This window comes from Calidris pugnax, unplaced genomic scaffold, assembly GCF_001431845.1.
Source record: "Calidris pugnax isolate Ruff unplaced genomic scaffold, ASM143184v1 scaffold245, whole genome shotgun sequence".
In the NCBI taxonomy this organism is placed as follows: domain Eukaryota; kingdom Metazoa; phylum Chordata; class Aves; order Charadriiformes; family Scolopacidae; genus Calidris; species Calidris pugnax.
The window spans coordinates 143,484-161,954 of record NW_015090982.1 but is presented as its reverse complement, the minus strand read 5'-3'; the positions used below and the strand labels follow the sequence as shown (position 1 = coordinate 161,954).

At 49.4% G+C, this 18,471-nt stretch overlaps 2 protein-coding genes across 3 annotated transcripts in view; one reads left to right on the top strand and one right to left on the bottom strand.

Moving 5' to 3' along the window:
• CCND3 (cyclin D3) overlaps nucleotides 1–11,645 on the bottom strand; it is a 55,679-nt gene extending 44,034 nt beyond the window's left edge. The window contains exon 1 of one of the 2 annotated variants that reach the window (XM_014953731.1): nucleotides 11,513–11,645. In XM_014953731.1, the coding sequence (XP_014809217.1) occupies nucleotides 11,513–11,521 (9 nt within the window). In that variant the 5' untranslated portion in view covers nucleotides 11,522–11,645. Of the gene's footprint in view, nucleotides 1–10,567; nucleotides 10,786–11,512 lie in introns of those variants that run through there. The other variant, XM_014953732.1, reaches the window with a different exon arrangement.
• TAF8 (TATA-box binding protein associated factor 8) lies at nucleotides 11,521–17,642 on the top strand. The gene is made up of 8 exons (XM_014953730.1): nucleotides 11,521–11,579; nucleotides 11,967–12,123; nucleotides 13,018–13,116; nucleotides 13,417–13,479; nucleotides 13,930–14,054; nucleotides 14,349–14,496; nucleotides 15,225–15,367; nucleotides 15,850–17,642. Exons 1-8 carry the CDS (start codon nucleotides 11,547–11,549, stop codon nucleotides 15,991–15,993), a joined length of 912 nt encoding a protein of 303 aa, XP_014809216.1. The 5' UTR covers nucleotides 11,521–11,546; the 3' UTR covers nucleotides 15,994–17,642.
• The last annotated feature ends 829 nt before the right edge of the window (nucleotides 17,643–18,471 follow it).

Below are 18,471 nucleotides of genomic sequence, written 5' to 3'. Positions count from 1 at the left end.
TAAGCAGGGAATCTTTAACACAGTCAGGGAGCAACCTGCTCTCAGGAGGAAGAGATTTCCCATTTTTCTGGGAGGCAGATGAGGCATCGGATTTGTCTCACCTCTCAACACACACATCACACTCCTGCAAATGCCCCTTTGGGAGCCTCCTGCCGTGTTGTGAATCTGCACGAGCCCTCCCTGGCCATCCAGATGGGGGTTTTGGTGGGTTTTGGTTTTTCTGTGTTTCTCACCCTTTTCCCCTCTTTTTTGGTCTCTCTGAGTCTTCTATCAGTCTGTGATTAAATCGAGCCTGTTTAACCGCCACAGCCAGATGCAGGGACGCCCTTCATTTGTTATAGACGAAAAAAAGAAAAGAAGAAAAAGAAAATAAAAGAAACAAAATTACACGTGGTGACAGTTGTGTGCACGTGAAACACGGCTGGTAGCCCTCCGTGTACCCTGAAGCCACAGGATCTTTGCTTGGGCCGTGGGAACTCAGTTTATCAGACCCTCAGAGACTCAGTCTTGATTATTTACCCAAAAATAGACCCTGCTGTTGGTGAGGGTGAGGAAATACATGCTCTACCAGGATCCCCATGCCCTGCCATACAACCGGTGTGGATCTCAGTCCTCCTTGCCCAAGGGGCCTTCTCCAGCACAGACCTGCTCTTCCCCATCTCCATGGAGCAGTTTCACAGCCACGGAAAACTTGTTCTACATCTGCTCCTGGAGCAGCTTCCCTTGCCCCCAGCCCAAGCAACTTCTCTGAAACTGTGTCACCCTGAGCTCCAGCAAGTACCTTCTCCATTACGCTTCAGTAGGTGTCAATTGCCACCACCCCTGGGAGGATCAGTTCTCGAGGTGACACCAGCATCCTCACAGAGAAACCCAAGTCACACAGTTGTGCTCCAAGGAAAACTTGTCCAGGGAGCACAGTCCAGGGTCAACAATTTCTAGCTGCGAGCATTTTCTTCACTCCCTATTTTTTTGCCTCTTTAAAATTGCATTTCCAGGACAGAGAATGCTCTGGAATTTCCCAGCCCACCATTGCTAGGTGGGACCCTCAAGGGGACTGAGGCTACAATCCCTAGGGAATTACACAACAGAGGATGATCGAACGGAGCCAAAGCAGAGACTCTGCCAGGGCAAGTTAACAGAGGTTGTGGAGAAAACTTCAGACTTCAAGAGGAAGAGACGGAGACATGAGGGAGGAGGAAGGAAGGGAGATGATATCCGTCCCCATGCCCAGAGCAGGGAGGTGAACAGCCAGAATAGGCAGCAAAGCCTATCGTTGCCTCCCAGCTGGTGTGGATCCCCAGAGACAGGCTGTGGGTCACAGCCCATTGAGGACAGAGCTGTCATCTACATGAAGCTTTATCAGCGGCTGTTTCTTCTTTTTTTTTTTTTCTGTCTTGCTCCAAACTCTCGATTTCCAAAAAGGGTGGGAGATGTTACAGAATCAGCAACACATCCTGAACAGCTGCTGCCACCCTCTATCTCTGCCTCACCCCTTGTGTCTGTCTCACTGCTGCTTCTGAAGCCCCCAGAGAAACAAACTGCTCTGCCCGGCTAATACGAAGAGCCTGAGGAGTGACATTGCACCATGAGTCTGGAGGACTGGGGATACCTGCTGGGATTCAGTTCCAGGTTCCCATTAGCTTTGACCAGCTCAAGACTTCCAAAGACTAACAGCTTTTGGTCAGGAATCCATGGAAAGAGCCATTGGGAGAAAAGAGAAGATATGATCTAGAGCCTCTTTTTCCCCTCAAAGAGGGGAAAGCAGATACAGGAGAGGGTAGAGGTTTTTTTCAACACTCAAGGCTTCTCATGGAGCAACTGGTGTGAAGATGACCCAGCCATACCTCTCATCAGGGCAATGAGATTCTTCCACAGCCAAGGCAAGGTGTGTACAGACACGGCTGGCTGGGACTCTCCCCATTTGCCCAAAGATACTTAAGCATCTAATTCCAGTTTGAATATGCCTCTGTGCTAGCACAGGCATTTTTTGAAGGGTGTATGATTTCTAGAGACACTAAACAATGTGGCTCCTTCAAAAATCAAAAAAGGCTATTAAAAAACCCAGCTGCTACTGGTTTTTTTTTGAGGGGGAGAGGAAGGGAGGCAGGGGGGAAATGGGAGGGAAGCAGGGGAGAAGGAGGAATCCTTGAAAGAAAAGTAATGCTATTCCAGTGACTTAACAAACCTCCCCAAGAAGCCTTCCTTTTCCTTTAAGATCCTTTCTCAAATACAGATGAATAAACTTCAGGCTTTGTTCTTTGGAAGAAACTTTTATCAGCTTCTTGCCCTGATAGTCACAATTTTCATTTCATCTGAAAACGGGGACAGAGAGCTGGATTTGATCAAACAAGAATCAGTCCAAACCCAAGCTCTAAACTCAGCTTGAACCTGTTGAGAAGGTCCAATAAGTTCACAGGAGTTCCTACATTTCATCCATTGCTACTGCTTCTGTATCCCCAGGATCCCACTGGGAAGAAAAAAGTGACTTTCATCAGACCGAGTGTGAATTTACAGCTATAGGCATTTCCTCAAAGTGCTTTGCTAAGAAACGCCGTTGTTCTTAAAAATGACAGATTTAATGGACAAGTAAAGGTGACAGCAGTCCCTCTCAACCCCACTATTGTCACGCATTCTCGTAACAGTAAGCAGCTGCCTAACTTGGCAACTCTTCCAGTCAATTCACTGATGGTTCTTAAGCTATTCCCCCCACATCTTAAAGATGGGAAAGAAAAAACAAGCACAGAAAGGGAAGCATCTTGTTATATACAAAAACCAACAGCAGAGCCAGAACCAGGCCCTCTAAGCCTGATGTTCCAGTCATTGCACCCCAGTAACAGACAAAAAGAGGCTGCACCATGTCACCCACCATTGTGGGAAGCATCTCCAGAAGCTGGTAAACCCCTCAGTCCAACCTGGGAGAATTTTAGCAAGCCATGTTCATGCATGAGACCCAGCTGAGACACGTGGGCTCTTCAGAATCCATCCAAACAGCTTCCCCGTCCTTTGGAAATAGGAAGAGCTCAAAAGAAGGACCTCAAGCCCAGCTGGGACAGGGAACATCGCACAACCACAGCTCAGTAGAATTTTCCAAACTTTTCGTGGTGTTCTACTCTGAAGCAGAGCCAGGTCAGCCCACTCACAGCACAGCCCATGAGCTGCAGGAATTACTCATGCTGGCCCTGGATGCTCCCTGCCAGGGAAAGTGGGTGACTCCTCTATCAGAACAGGATGAAGCTGCCCACAAAGTCCATCTTGGAGAGGAGAGGTATCCCACCACCCCAGCCCTATTCCTGGGCCTGTGCATGGAGGAGCAGGATTCCTTCTCCACCCCTACCCTGAAAAGGCAACACCCACCGTGTGGTTTCCTGAAACGGTAGCGATATTTGTCAAAGACAGCAGTAAGAAACCCAAATGTGGTAAGTGGCCTCTTCTGAGTTGAGAGCTGCCGGTGCTCGTGCTCCGGGGTAAGGCTTGTCACCCTTTGGGGCCAGCAGCAACACCTTACCCTTTGCAAAATATCAAAGGCACACACGAAGCGGCTCTGGCTTGGAGCAGAGGTGGCTTCAGCTGGCAAGCTGTTAGCCACAGGGGGAAGTGTGCAAAAAAACGTGCAGGAGACAGACAGATATTGTCCTGGCCTAGCTTTAATGCTGACATCTTCTTTACAAGAGAGACAGTGCCCACCCTACTGTGCAGTGCTGCTTCTGACAGCCTGAAGATGACATTTAAAAGTCAGGCAGATACTTGAGGTGGGGAAGGAGCTCACGCCCCAGGGCAAGATATGCCAAATGTGGATAGAGGGGTCAGCAAACAGGGATAATTCTAGTTTTGCTGCAATTGCACGTTGCATTTGCCACTTCTTGGTCAGGAATGAGTGAGAAGATTTGAGAAAGCTTAGGGTCAGACGTATGGCTGATCAATCCATGCTAGGGACGAGGCCCAAACAACACGCCTCTTCTCCTAGAGTCTCTCTAGCTGGTTTTAAGGGTTCCCAGTATCCAAATCATCACCATCATCTCTTGACAAGGCAGAAGAAAGGCTGGGACAGACAAGTACTGGTTCTCTGTTGAACATGCCATTGGTTCTCCCTGACACTGCTGGGGATATTTTGATTTACAGCATCCCTGATACCAAGGGGCTGCATCAGTGGCTGTTACATCCAGTGTTTGGCAGGCCCAAAGCAGCTGTGAACACTTTGCCCAGAGCGAGGATGGGGAGTCAGAATGACAGCGTGCAGATAAGATTGGGCAGAGACTTGTCACCCTCTCCAGTGCAGGAGGGAAGGCAAGGGCCATCTGCACTGTCTGTAAGAATCTGCACTGGAGAGCATCCTCTGAACCTGGCAGTGTTCCTCTGCTTGTCCTCTCAGCAAACTAACATCTCCTGTTCCCCAGAAAATAAAGTTCACATCTAACCGGTTGCACAAAAGCAGCCTTTATCCATCTTCTCATCACCTTTGGACCCTAAAGCTTCAGGCAAACAGAGGGACAGAATGGAGAAGAACATCCACTGAGTCACCGATGAGGCAGGACAAGCTGACCAGAGATCTGCAATAGTTCTTGGCAGCGGAAGCTCTGGACAGCCTGGAGGTGTGGGTTTACATGCTTGGTGGATTAGACATGGCACTGACTCAGAAACACAGCTATGAGCTGGTGGAATGGGAAGGAACATTTTTTACATCAGCTGAACAGTGTTGAAATAAAAGGTCTAGCAAATATCAACCACCCCAGATCCGCTTTAAGTGGTAAAGATGCTGCTTAAAGCACTAAAGCAGCAAAGATGCTCTGGCATTCCAGTTTGCTCAAACAGAGCTCCTGGGATCTCCCTGCTCTTGTAGGCTCATCCCTACGGTGCACAACTTGCAGGAGGAGACCCATCTCTGCAGTCCCATCAGTAGGGATGGGGGACGTTGCCCAAGAGGGCCCAGAGGAGAGCCAGGGACCCTCCAGGGTCTAACTCCAGCACAGACACAGCCATATCAGAAGGGACACCAGCACCCAGCTCTGACTGCTGCTTAGGAAATGGCTATAAACACCTCATTTCTGCATCAAGCTCAGCAAATTGCAGCTGAACTACTGCACTATCTTCTGGAAAGACAGTCAGGGCTCCAAATGAAGACTGACGTGTTTGGGAGCGTACTGCACCCTTGAGGAGCCCAATTACATTCCCCTATGAAAAGATGCATCTTATTTCCTGTTCTAACTGTGCTGACCTGCACTTCCAGCACCTGGATCTTGTTATGACTCTGTTAGATCAAAGAGCCCTCTACCACCAGACACCTTCTCCCCTTGTGGTTATTTATAGGTTTGACTAAACAGCTTCAAGCTTTACTCTGAGAATCTCCACGGCTAGAAGACCGAACTCGCACACCGAGATGCCTTTTGCACTCTGGAAATTCTTCTCCCACCCCCTGTGCACGTTACATCTTTTTGAAAGGTGAATGTGAATTCCAGATGTGACCCCTCAGCACTATCCAGAGCTCATCCGTATCCCCACACCTCGCTGCAAGCCCAGGCAGGACAGTCCTTTCCGCCAGGGATCAGCCTCCTCCACTAAATAACACAACCTGCAAGAAATCTGCAAGGCTTTTACTTCAAGAGTCTTTAATTAACACACATGTGTATCGCCAACAATAACACCACTGCTGTTTTATGGGAGGATAACAACAAACAAATAATACTTCTCAAAATAGTAAATAAAATAATAAAAAACAACAGCAGCAACATGGCTATGAGCTCTCTGCACTTGAGGTTTCTTTTCTGCAAGGCGTAAGCCAATGTCATTAGGGGAAATAAACATCCCAAAACCTTCTCAGATGTGCAGTTTGTTCCCTCCTCGCCCAGCAGCGGCTTCCTCTGCATTTCAGGTGTTTGTCACTGTCAAACTGCAGGACAAAACCCCTCAGAACTGGTCAGTCAAGGAATTTGGGGGGCTCATTGGAGCTTTTCAGCAACAAATGGGTGCAGGGAGGATTTGGGTGCCATCCTCACAGCTAAGTGGTGTGAGAATCTACATCACTACTGGTAATTGTGGTTCTTGAATTAAATTGCTCAGAAATAAGAACATTTTGGTGACACCGTGCCCTCTGGTGGCAGCGGTGCCGGGGTGGCGTGGGGCAGCCCCACACCATGCAGGTGGCAGCTGCTTCCTTTCAGGGCCAGGTACTGTTGGGAAACCAACCTGTGGCAGCTCCATCCTTTGCTCTGGGGCTGTCCCAGGCACATCTTTCCAGCAAACCAGAGGCATGGATGAAATTTAAGAGCGCAAAGGGACATTAGATGAATTGGCCCAGCTTCCTGTCCAACACACACTGCAAAATTTCACCCCTGCATTGAGCTCAGTCATTTCCATCTGACTAACCACCTCTCTCAAGGTTGTGATTTTAAAACATCAAGGTCGTACAGCCAACCTTCTGCCAGCAATTCAGCTCTGCTGAGCGCACACACACACCCCCATCCCAGCTCAAAAAAGTGACAAAAACGTGGGCTTTCCCTACCCAAAGACTCCAGAGTTGTCAGCTCCCATTATTCTTTTCAAATCTGAATTTCAACAAGCTTTACAGCTTCCCCTCCGGGACTGAACGTATCAGAATAACTATTCAGCTGTATCTCAACAAGGTTAATGTTCTTCTTGTCTGGGGTCACACAACTGTTTAGCGTGGATGCACCTGGGAATCCTAACTCCTGCCTCTTCTTTGAAATAATCCGCATGCGATTCAGAGTAAAAACACATGAACTTCCCTCCCACTTTCTCAGTTTGACACCCATGTGAAAGTGGTTTTTGTTATTGCTAAGACTGGGAAACAAGAGGAAACTTTCCAATCTTTGGGAAAACACAACATGCCCAGGAAGGCACACAGACTATCACCATCCTGCATTTTTTTTTTTTTTTTTTTTTTTCAGTTTGCTGCCAGATGACCGATTTCACAGCACTCCAGAGGAAACTGGCACATTACATTGGCAAATCCTTCCAGTGGCAGTGTCTTTTTTTCCCACTTCACATGGGCTCCGAAATAACGATGCCGCCCTCCACCTATGGCCACAAGCTGCCAGCAGGGCTCTGCTTCCAAATTCCATCCCTTTCAAATTGGATCCCTGGCAACATCTTTCAGCATGGCACTGAAATGCTTCGTTTTTGCTGCTCCCCCCTTGTCTCAGCTGGCTACTCTCCTCTAGTGGCTGCCGGCCGCTACTTCAGAGCAGCTGGTACTCAGAGATGCACAAGAAACTCTTAAATCACTGAGTAATTGGACCTTCATGGAAGTTTTCTATTCCCACCCCGTCAGTCAGAGGAGAGCTATGTATAAGGGAAGAATTACATCCCCACACCACTGCAGGACATCCCCCACCACCCCCTTCCCCAACCAAAGCTCCTGGAGCGCAAAGAACTAGAGACTTAAATAGTTTGGGGTTTTTTTCCTGAAATTTGTGAAGTTTTAGGAAGGAAGAAAAAAAGAATATTCCCAAGAGACTAAAAAGAAAAAAGCAGGCAGTGCAGGACTGAACCTTCATGGAAGTTTTCTATTCCCACCCCGTCAGTCAGAGGAGAGCTATGTATAAGGGAAGAATTACATACCCACACCATAAAGAGGGGTGTTGTACCCATAATTTTAGGATTTTCTGCAAATCTGTGCACTAGTGGATTTCTGCCAGGCTCTGGATGAGTCCAACACAGACTGTGCTGCTCTGAGAAGAGCTTCCCAAGGCTGCTGCGCCACCAGCCAGAGTATTTTCATGTCAGATGCTGCTTTTTATCAGGTCTGAAAGCATCTCACAAGGAATGCCAGTGCTCGGAGATGGGAAAATGAAATGCAGAGCAGCAAAGAGACTTGCCCAGGGTTACTCAGCAGGCTGGCTGCAGAGCCAGGAGCAGAGCCCAGAATAACACAACATGTTGCCCCACTAACCACAGCACCCAGCCCCCTGCAGCACCCCTCACTGCAGGACATCCCCCACCACCCCCTTCCCCAACCAAAGCTCCTGGAGCGCAAAGAACTAGAGACTTAAATAGTTTGGGGTTTTTTCCTGAAATTTGCGAAGTTTTAGGAAGGAAGAAAAAACGAATAATCCCAAGAGACTAAAAAGAAAAAAAGCAGGCAGTGCAGGAAGGACTGAAGCACTCTTATTAACACAACAGCTCCCACACGTGAGTAAATCAGGTAATGCAGTAGATACAAGGAAAAAAAAAAAAATAAAAATCAGCAAAAGGCATCAAATGCAGAGGAGCACGAAGAAGTCAGGCCAAACGGCTCAGGAAGAGCAGGAAATATATGCTTATGGGGCTTTGAGCTACCTGGTGTGGTGGGAGGTATCCCTGCCCATGGCAGGGGGGTTGGAACCTGATGATCTTTAAGGTCCCTTCCAACTCAAACCATTCTATGCTGGAATTTCAGCAGCCTCATTTGCAGTAGCTTGTCTCTGTGGAGAGAGCTGACAGCAGGAGACAGTGGGGTCCAGGGAAGCACTGAAGAGTTGTGGCTGCTCATCTGGACAAGCACACACCCCAGGGAAGGATGCAGCACACACACAAAAGCGGTGGACCCTGCCTAGATGCACACACGTGTGCAAAGGAAGGGACTGCACTGGCCTCTCCTCTGTCCCAGCAGGGAGATTCCTCAGCTGCAGAAGGAGCCTGCATGATGCAAGTGGGCACAGGAAGGTTCAGTTTGGTAGCCTCATCTGAGCCTGCTTCTAGCAGGAGGCTGGAATAGACCTCTTGAGGTCCCTTCCAGCCTCAATTATCCTATGGGATATCTGTTCCCTGATGGGAATACAGGCCAGGTTAGGCAAGGCTCCCTCAGCATTGCTTGGGTAGGAGCAATGGGCATTTCAGAGACTTAAAATGACAGCTGGGAATTGCTGCCCAGTGTGGAGGGTCTGTCAGAGACTTAAAATGACAGCTGGGAATTGCCCCCAATGTGGAGGGTCTCAAATCTTGCCTCTGCAAAGCTCCTTTCCTACAAAACCTGAAGGATGAAAGACTGTGCCCATGTTCTCAGTAACTGCTCAGCCTCTCTACTTTCCAGCTCCCAAAATGATGCCCCAAGTCAGCTCAGGAAGACACTGGATGCCCTCCATCCATATGGATGGAAATAATCGTTGCACAGAAAAAAAATACTATCTGAGAGTCAGCTGGGGCAGAGGGAAGCCGAGTGGCTTTACAGATCAGCAGTTAATTTTCCAGAGTAGGAGAAGGGTGCTGGGTCTCAGTCTGTGTTCCTCAGGATTGAGCTTGTGTTTTACATGCAGCAGTTAAGTGCATGAACACTCCAGAAGGCATGAACACTTTCAGAAAGGACTGAAAGCCAGGCTTGTTCCACTCCAGGCAAGTGCTGTAAATAACAGGCTGAAAGGTGACATTACAAAGTACTGGAGACAAGAGATCAAGAAGCGACTGTCCTCGTGCCATAAAACAACCAGGAGTTATGGATCAATTATGCACTGTGTTTATATTGCACCCTTCACAAATCTCAGCAAGATAACTCAGCTAAATGATGCCCTCATGCTCCTCACTGCACAGATGGGGGAGTGAAAGAGAGACTTTGGCAAGTCAGTAGCAGAGAGAAGAGCAGACTGAAGCCCTGACCCACACACGCCTCAAACACATGCTACTCCCTCACTCTGCACTGCTCCCCTGCCCTGAAACATCTCAGGATCTAGCTCCACACCACTAAGCACAATTTATTTTTCTTTTTTCCGCCCCAGCTCAATGTAATGGCTGGCGTGTTATATTATGAAGAGAAAATGCTGCCTTACTCAGTACTTTGATGCACACAACGTTCATCAGCAAAAGCACCTGTCCACGCTCACTTCCCCATTTACTCATCCCCTGGATTTGCTACAAGAGCAACTTGTAAGTTGGTTTTATTAACTCAATGGCAAGCTGAGACTAAGGGGCACAGTGCTTCTCATGGTACCATGCACAGAACCAACCAGTCTGAAATTCTCCCAGTGCTCCTACAGACACCTGTTTCAGCCCAAGCCTGTTTTTGCAGCAGCAACGCGTGGATGTTTTCAGTCCAAACCTGCCAGAGTTCACTCCCCTTCCCGTTGAAACAACTGGGATCAGAGGTTTCTCAACATTTACCCAGCAAACTGCAACCTACTAATTCACTCCCCTTCCCATTGAAACAACTGGGATCAGAGGTTTCTCAAAAGTTACCCAGTAAACTGCAACCTACCAAATTAAGCACTCACATTTCCCCTCTTTTAGCTTCATCTACAATGTCAGCTTGCTCACTAGCGTGCGCACCTCCAGGAGCTCCTCAACTGGAAGCCACGAGGGCTCAGCATCTTTCTCAGGGAGCAGAGAGCCCTGGCAGAGACAGAGAGCCCTGCCTCACAGCTTGGCAGAACGTTGACACGCTGGGAATCCACAAAGGCAAACTGCAGCAAGATCCCCAGTCAGCACCAGCCCCCTCACACACAGCCATTTCAAGGTACTTTTCGTATCTTCAGCACAATTAGACTCCACCAGCCCCCTGCCAACAGCTGTGCTCAGCCCTGAGCACATAAGGGATTGCCCTCTATGACACATTTTCAATCTCTGAACCTATGTTGCCTCCTACCTTTGATGATGAAGGAACTTGCTTCTGCGGGCATGTTTGATTTGAACAATCCAGCCTCCACCTTCCTCTGCCTCCTCCTTTTCCCTATCTGTTAACGGATTTCCCTGCTATTGTTGTTGAAAAGCCAGCAGCGTGTGGAAGCTGCGTTGCCACCCAAACCAAATGCGATCAGGACCTTTAATTTCCAGCGTGGCAGCTGTTGTTTACATCACTTTCACACACACCCACAGCCCCCCCACAGTGCGGTAATTTGTTCTTACAATGTTCTTGTTCTCCCACACATGTACTTCGACAGGAAGCGAGGGGTGGGAGCTGCAGCGTGGGGGTTTCCTGTTCTGTCTCTCTCAAACACTCGTAACTGACACCAAAGCTTTGATCAAAAGATCTAAGTACACGAGCCGGTACACCGAGGTTCAGCGAAGAGTACATCATGCTTACAACAGGAAAACCCCAAGCGCTCCCATGGTTACCGGGTTCCCGGCACACTGCTGGTAACTTTCAAATATTTTTTCAGTAAATAATTTCCTAATGGGAACATGGGCTGTTCCAAGGCTAACACAATGCCATTACAGGAGGTTTTGCTTTCCTGGTTACCCTGCAGAGACAGGGTGAGGGATCTCCCCTCGAGATGTCCCGACACGAAGTGGAAACCCCCAAGCTCCAACCCAGGGGGTGAAGGAGACGCCCCGAACAGGGCGGACTAGACTTCAGACCCCCCGCCCCGCCGCCTCCCTCCCGCCACCCCTGGGGCTGCAGCCGGCGCTCGGAGCCCATCTCCGAGCCCTCCTCCCGCGGGCCCACCGGGCTGTGGGGGAGCTCCCGGGGGACCCGCACCGCTCAGCCCCGCACCGCCCAGCCCCGCAGGGTGCGGGTCCTCCCTCCCTCCCATACTACAAATCCCACAATGCCTCGCGCCCCGACGCGCATCCCCCTCGCCCGCCGTACCCGGCGCATGCGCACAGCTCCATATGGCTCCAAGATGGCCGACACAGCGTCCGGTAGCTCCGGCACGGTAACGGCAGCTCCTCACCGGGTCCGCGGGGCCGTTGCGGAGGGCTTCACCCGCGGTGGCGGTGGGGGACCAGGAGGAACGGCAGCGGCCTGTGCCTCCCATGGCGCTGGGGCGGCCGCGGCCTGCCCGCGGGGCTTTGAGGCGGAGGCTGAAGGGAGGGGGGCGCTGATTGGCTGAGTGGCCAGAGGGAGGCGGGGCTCGGCAGCGAGGCGTGATTGGCGCACGTTCTTGCGCTCCGATTGGTCGGGGAAAAGGGCGGAGCGGCTTTTTTAAAGGGGCCGCGCTCCGAAGGCCGGAGGGCGCCGGTTCCAGGCCTGGCGGCTCCCCCGGGGGCTGGGGGTGGCTGCGGCTCCCTGAGCTCTCGTTCTCCGGGCTCTGCATCCGCAGAGATCGGGCAGCAAACATGCGAGCACGCCTGCGGATAACTACTACCTGGCTCGGAGGAGGACTCTGCAGGTGGTGGTCAGCTCCCTGCTCACCGAGGCCGGCTTCGAGAGCGCCGAGAAGGCGGCGGTGGAGACGCTGACGGAGATGTTACAGAGCTGTGAGTGCCCGGCGGGGTCACACCGCTCCCCTGGGACTCGAAAGAGCCGTACAATGGTTGGGGTGGGAAGGGACCGTAAAGCCCACGCTGTCCCACCCCCTGCCCTGGGCAGGGACACCTCCCACCAGCCCAGGTTGCTCCAAGCCCCCTCCAACCTGGCCTTGAACCCCTCCAGGGATGGGGCAGCCACAGCTTCTCTGGGCAACCTGGCTCAGCATATCACCACCCTCAAAATAAAGAAGTTCTTCCCCATATCTAACCTCAATCTCTCCTTTTTCAGCTTAAAACCCTTCCCCCTTGTCCTATTGCTCCCTTCCCTGATCCAGAGTCCCTCCCCATCTCTCCTGGAGCCCCTTGAGGGACTGGAAGGGGCTCTGAAGTCTCCCCGGAGCCTTCTCTTCTCTGGGCTGAGCAACCCCATCTCCGGGCCCTCCTCTGGCCCCACTCCAACAGCTCTGTGTCCTTCTGCTGTTGGTGGCCCCAGAGCCAGAGGCAGCATTGGGAGGGGGGTCTCCCCAGAGCGGAGCAGAGGGACAGAATCCCATACAGCCCAGGGGGTGGGGGGTTTCGGGGCTGCCAGCACACATTGCTGCCTCGTGTGGAGCTTCTCATCCACCAACACCCCCAGATCCTCCTCAGGGCTGCTCCCGATCCATTCTCTGCCCAACCTGGGGTTGTGCTGGGGATTGCCCCAACTCTTTGATCTGTAGTGTCTCCACACACTTTACTTTTAAATACACAGGCTGTAAGACACTGGATTCTAGGAGCTATTTTTCATCCCTTGCTGAATTTATTAAAAATTCTTATCTCTTAAGCTGGGACTGGGTTGTTACAAATGTGTGGTCACTGTCTGAATCAAATACACGGTGATGTTTTATTTCCACTCCCCCCCAGATATTTCTGAAATTGGAAGGAGCGCCAAGTCCTACTGTGAACATACGGCCAGGACGCAGCCCACGCTCTCTGATATCGTGGTTACTCTGGTGGAAATGGGTGAGTAGGTGACTGGTCCCACTGATCCCAGCTGCCCACGTTGCAGAAGGTTGGGGTGTGCTGTGTTGGTAGGAAAATCCATCCCCCTCACGTTCCTGGTGTCTGTGTGACACCCACTGTTCTGGGTCTGACGCAGGCGCTCAGATATCACTGCTGTGGGTGCAATATTTTCATAGAGTGTGTGATTTTTCTGTCTCATGTAATTTGGAGCTGTTGGAAAAAAATCTGGAGAAGTATTAGAAAGGATTTTCGACAGGATAAACTCTTGGTGTGATTTCTGTTCCCTCTTTTGTATTGCAGGGTTCAACGTCGAAACGCTTCCTGCGTACGCCAAGCGCTCCCAGAGGATGGTCATCACTGCCCGTATGTGGGAAATCCTTTCTCTTCTGATGCAGGGAATTGGGAATAATTTGGCTTTCCTCTCTGCTGGCATCCAGAGCTCCTGCTTTTTCTGATGGAGGCTGCAGTCCAGCACCCCTGGACATGCAGTTTGTGTTAAGGATTCCTGTAATGACTGTGCAATAGCTGAAGGGAGGTCCCCTCTGCCGAAACAGTTGCCTTTCCTTCAGCATCCTCATTGCACACGAGAATCCTCAAGATGGTTTTGTTCTCTCTGAGTAGAAGAGAGGGGTCAAACAATCCCCTTTTGGGGGTGCCAAACACAACCTGAAACTACTGCTCGTGGGATGTGCCCTTTGCCTTTTATAGCACCCGGAGACATGGGTCATCACTCGGTGAAATCACTTTGTGCCTAACTCTTGGCAGAGTGAAGCCGCTGATTTGTGTGTGTGTGTGTGTGTGTTTTAACTGTAGCTCCTGTGACAAACCAGCCCGTGACTCCCAAAGCCCTGACAGCTGGACAGAACAAGCCGCATCCATCCCACATTCCTGGCCATTTCCCCGAATTTCCAGATCCTCACACTTACATCAAGACACCAGTGAGTAAAAAAAGAACCGGGATCTGTCTGAAATCAGTGACACCAGGAGTGGTGTACAAGTGTTTTTACTGCAGCGCTGGCGCTCTTTGTTGAAAATATTGCTTTTTCCCGGGTTAGTATTTGACTTGTTGTTTGCGGGTTGCCCTTGCTGTAGATTTTTGGCTGATTGACATCTGGAGCTCTGAAAATCTCTGCATGTTGAAGGTCAATGCTCGCCGGGCGGTGTGTTTGAACCCCGCTGTCTGTATTGCAGCCGCTAATGGTGTTGGTGTTTTGTCCCTCCCTGCTCCGCAGACGTACCGGGAGCCGGTATCCGATTATCAAGTCCTTCGGGAAAAGGCAGCATCTCAACGGCGCGATGTGGAAAGAGCTCTCACCCGTTTCATGGCCAAGACAGGAGAAACGCAGAGTCTCTTCAAAGATGATGTCAGCACATTCCCGTGTGAGTAACCTGGGGCGCTTGGTGCTGTAAATGACGGCCGAGTACACGCTCCGTTAGAGCTCTTGCTACTGCAGGAGGGGAGCACTGAGTGACCGTGTTGTTTGCCCCTCTGAGGGGCTGGAAGGCTGGGCAATGAGGAATTTTCCGTTTAAAATGGGGATGAAACTGGAATCAAAGCCAAACGGTGGGCCCTCACCAAAGGCTCGCTTTCTTCTGCTGGTGGAGAAGGCCCTTGCTGCCGGGTGCTAAATTCAAAGCTCAACCCAATCCTGTCTCCGACCCTCTGTAACTTTTAAACAAGCAATTTGTTGTCTCTGGAGGTTTTCCTATTTCTCTGTCTGCAAAACAGTGCTGAAAATTCCTACCTTGCCAAGGCTCACTGGCAGCACAGATGTCAGTGTTATCCTAAGGGGGATCTAAGTGGTGCATCAGCCTGTCAGATAATGGAACTTTTATGGATCTCAGGAAAGACTTTTTGTGTTAGTATAATGTTGTGTCCCTGGCTGGAAACATAAAGGGGCCTCAGAAAACAGGAAATTGGAGACTGATATCTTCTAGGGATTTCATTCCTAATCCCTGGGAGCAGCAAGAAAAGAGTGTGTGTGTTTAAAACCAGAACCAGTGAAGTGTTTGGTCTCTTAAGTAACTGGTTGGCTTTGTCCTTTGTAATCTCTGACTTGAGGAGCATTCTCCCAGTTTGCTGACTGTGTCCTTTTCCCTCACCCCAGTGATTGCTGCCAGGCCTTTCACTGTACCCTACCTGACGGCTCTTCTCCCCTCGGAGCTGGAAATGCAGCAAATGGAGGAAACAGATTCATCTGAGCAAGACGACCAGACAGACACCGAGAACCTCCCCCTGCACATGAGCACGGTACGTCCGGCCTGAGAGAGCGAGGTCGCTCGGGCCCGACTTTCTCAAACATGTGAAACTTGGTTCTTTGCCCGTCTTCCTTGCAGCTGGGCAGAGTGGGTGGAAAATGGCAGAGTGGGTTGCATTTTACCAGGTGTAAATGTCTAAACATTGTCATGGTTCTTTAACTTCCTGCAGGGTGCGATGCAAAATGAGGTTGGATCGTGAGCTTTCAGTACAACCTTCATTTCAGTGTTTGGGAAGAGGGGATTGTCCTAGAATCCCACTGTTCCCAAAGGGGATCTTCTTGTGTTAGAAATCAGGAGTCTTCACCTTTAATGCAGCTCCCTGTGTGCTGCTGTTTATCTTGGCTGTTGATTATCTGTTTTGCCCATAGGCTCTGTGGTTTGAACTTCTAAGCCTTGTTTAGCTTAACTTTGGTTGTTTATGCTTATGGGTTTTTAATGTTATGGGGTTTTTGTCTTTTTTTTCATATGTGGCAGGATGATTCAGGACCTGAAAAGGAGAATGCTTCAGTGTTACAGCAGAACACCTCCCTGTCAGGCAGTCGGAACGGGGAGGAAAATGTGATAGACAATCCCTACCTCCGGCCAGTGAAAAAGCCCAAGATCCGCAGAAAGAAGTGAGGTGCAGGCAGCTGGCTGCCCCGAGGAAGAGAAACCTGGGGGGGGATTCACCTCCACTGCTGCGGGTGAGAGGCACGGAGCCAGAGAGGAGAGGCCCCACAGCTGAGCAGCAGAAGCAGAAGAATGATCTCTCGCTGCCTGGTGAACTACACTCTCGTCCTGATTTGAACTGCTCCCTCTTTCCCCTCTTCTCTCCTGCTGACTTGGAAAGGTCAACGGTCAATTGCTGTAAAAGCCTCAAAGGCCACTGGGTTATTGATGGGAATTGTCTCGTTTACGTGGTTTGTTCTCGATCTCGGCAGGATTTGCTCTTTGAAGAGACAGGGGGACACAAAGGTTCTCACTGCTCAGTGCTTCCCAGCGGGCTCTGCACAACACAAAGGCATAATTCGTTCGTGGCTGGCTGGCAGAACAGAACAGAAACTTCTGCAATCAACCCTGCCTGGCCTTATAGTTTAAGGAGCGTATATTAACAGACAGAAAAATCCCGTAGAGGTTTATTTCTTTGGATTCTTGGCAGGTGAAAAAGCAAAACAGACTCTTCTTTTATAAACTAAAGGCATCTAATGCGTTGATAAGAGAGTGAAGTGTAAATACAGAGCAAAGATGGCATTTTATTCTCACATTTCTGACTGCAGCTGTTCTTCTAACTTAAAAGTGCTAAGTGTGGTGTTTACCCTGTTCTGCTTTGAGATTATTTTCTAGCAGTATGAATGGCAAGATTTAACAGCTGCTTCAGGCTATTTTTCAGTTCTATTGTTAGTTTCAACACAGCACAATTCCTTTGAGAGTTCATGCCTTCACCAGCTGTTTTGAAAGATGCTGTGCTGAAAAACTTGGAATATGGAATAAAGCTGTATTGATTGCAGTCATCAAGGCCATGCTATTGATTGCACTTTTAAATTTTGTCCATTCTCAAATACGGGCTTTTATCAACAGAAGTTGCTCTTTTTTTCCCCCTTTTATTTCCCCAGAGCAGAAGACCTTATTTCAGCAGTGAAAATGACTAGAGGTGGATGTGTTGTAATTGTTAACTGGCTCTGGGGGGCTTTGCTTGAATTCAGCTTTTCCTTAAGCAAAATATGGGCTAAATTTCTTTGGCAAAAGACTCCTGTAGTTTGATCCAATCTTTCAGGGATCTCTTCTGGATGAAAATATGGAGCTGGGAAAGGCAGCAAAGGCTGCCTGCTACAGACTGCCAGGAGCTCGTGGTTTCCCAGAGTAGTGGCTGAAGTCTGTTGCAGTCACCGGGGGGATCAGTTACGTGTGTACATGTTCATCTCTGTTTAGTTAAGGCATCATCCTGGGCCTCCCTCTTCCCCTGCCACCGAGGGAGGAGAAAGAGAAAAAGGAGTTATTGTTTCAGTGAGAACAGAGGTGTTCCTGCCAAACAATCTGAAATTAGATCTCTAGCAAAAGTCCTGTGTGTGCCATCGTCACTTCTGCTGGTGCCTTGGTTGTACAGAGTAACAAATGTAAAGAGACGTTGTGTATATATGTATGTATATATAAAAGTTTGTATCTTTTTTTACTTGGATCAAGCAGTTTTCATAATGAGAAAATCCCTCGCTGGGTAGGGGAAAAATGTAGAATGCAAATAGTAATTTTTATGTTCATAATAAAAAAAAAATTATCTTCTACATGCAAAACTGGCTGAGTCCTTGAAGTTTCAGGAGTGGAAAAGCACCTGAATGGAGCCTGAGTGTGTTTTCAGTGGGATCTACAAGCAGTAGGAAGTCTTGTCCTTCCCTCTGCATCTCTTCCTTTCTCCACAGCAACACTTGATAGCTGGGAAGGTTGAAAAAACTTTTGTTTCATTAGAAATATGTTCGGTGAGAACAAAATGCCTTTTGAAATACCATCAGTTTTGCAAAAGCATTAGTAGAAGGTTTCTCCCACCATAGGTGGAATGTATGGTTGAGAAGGGCTGCAGAATCAGATGCTTTTTTTACTTTACATCTTCTCTTGCACATGTATTTTTCTCCTGATTAGAAGACCAAGACGGGTGGAGGTGGAGGACGCAGTATCAGCTGTGAATGCAAAGAGGAAGCCTTAAACAGCCATAAAGCCGAGGTCTTAGGACAGTACCATTTCCCCCAGTGTCATACCCTCTTCTTCAAAAGATTGCACCAAAAGGGGCAACTGCGAATCACCGAGTACATCCCCTTTTTGACAGCTGCAACTACAAAGCAGCTCTTGTGGTTGGGAGGGAAGGAACCAACGTGCCTAGATGAGGCAGGTTGTGAGCAGCTGCTGTCGTGCATCTGTGAGACCTCTCGAAGACTGAAAGTGGGAAATTGGAAGAATGCATTTTGGTTTTAGAGCTGAAATTGGGCTACAGGTGAAACTCGCTACAAAAACAGCTAAACAGACCCGGAAAATTTGAAAGCCTGCATTGTGACTGGTAGTTATATTGAGAATTAATGCTGCCTGCTCTTCTTTTTCCCCTGAGATTGAATCAAGCTTGTGATCAGACAC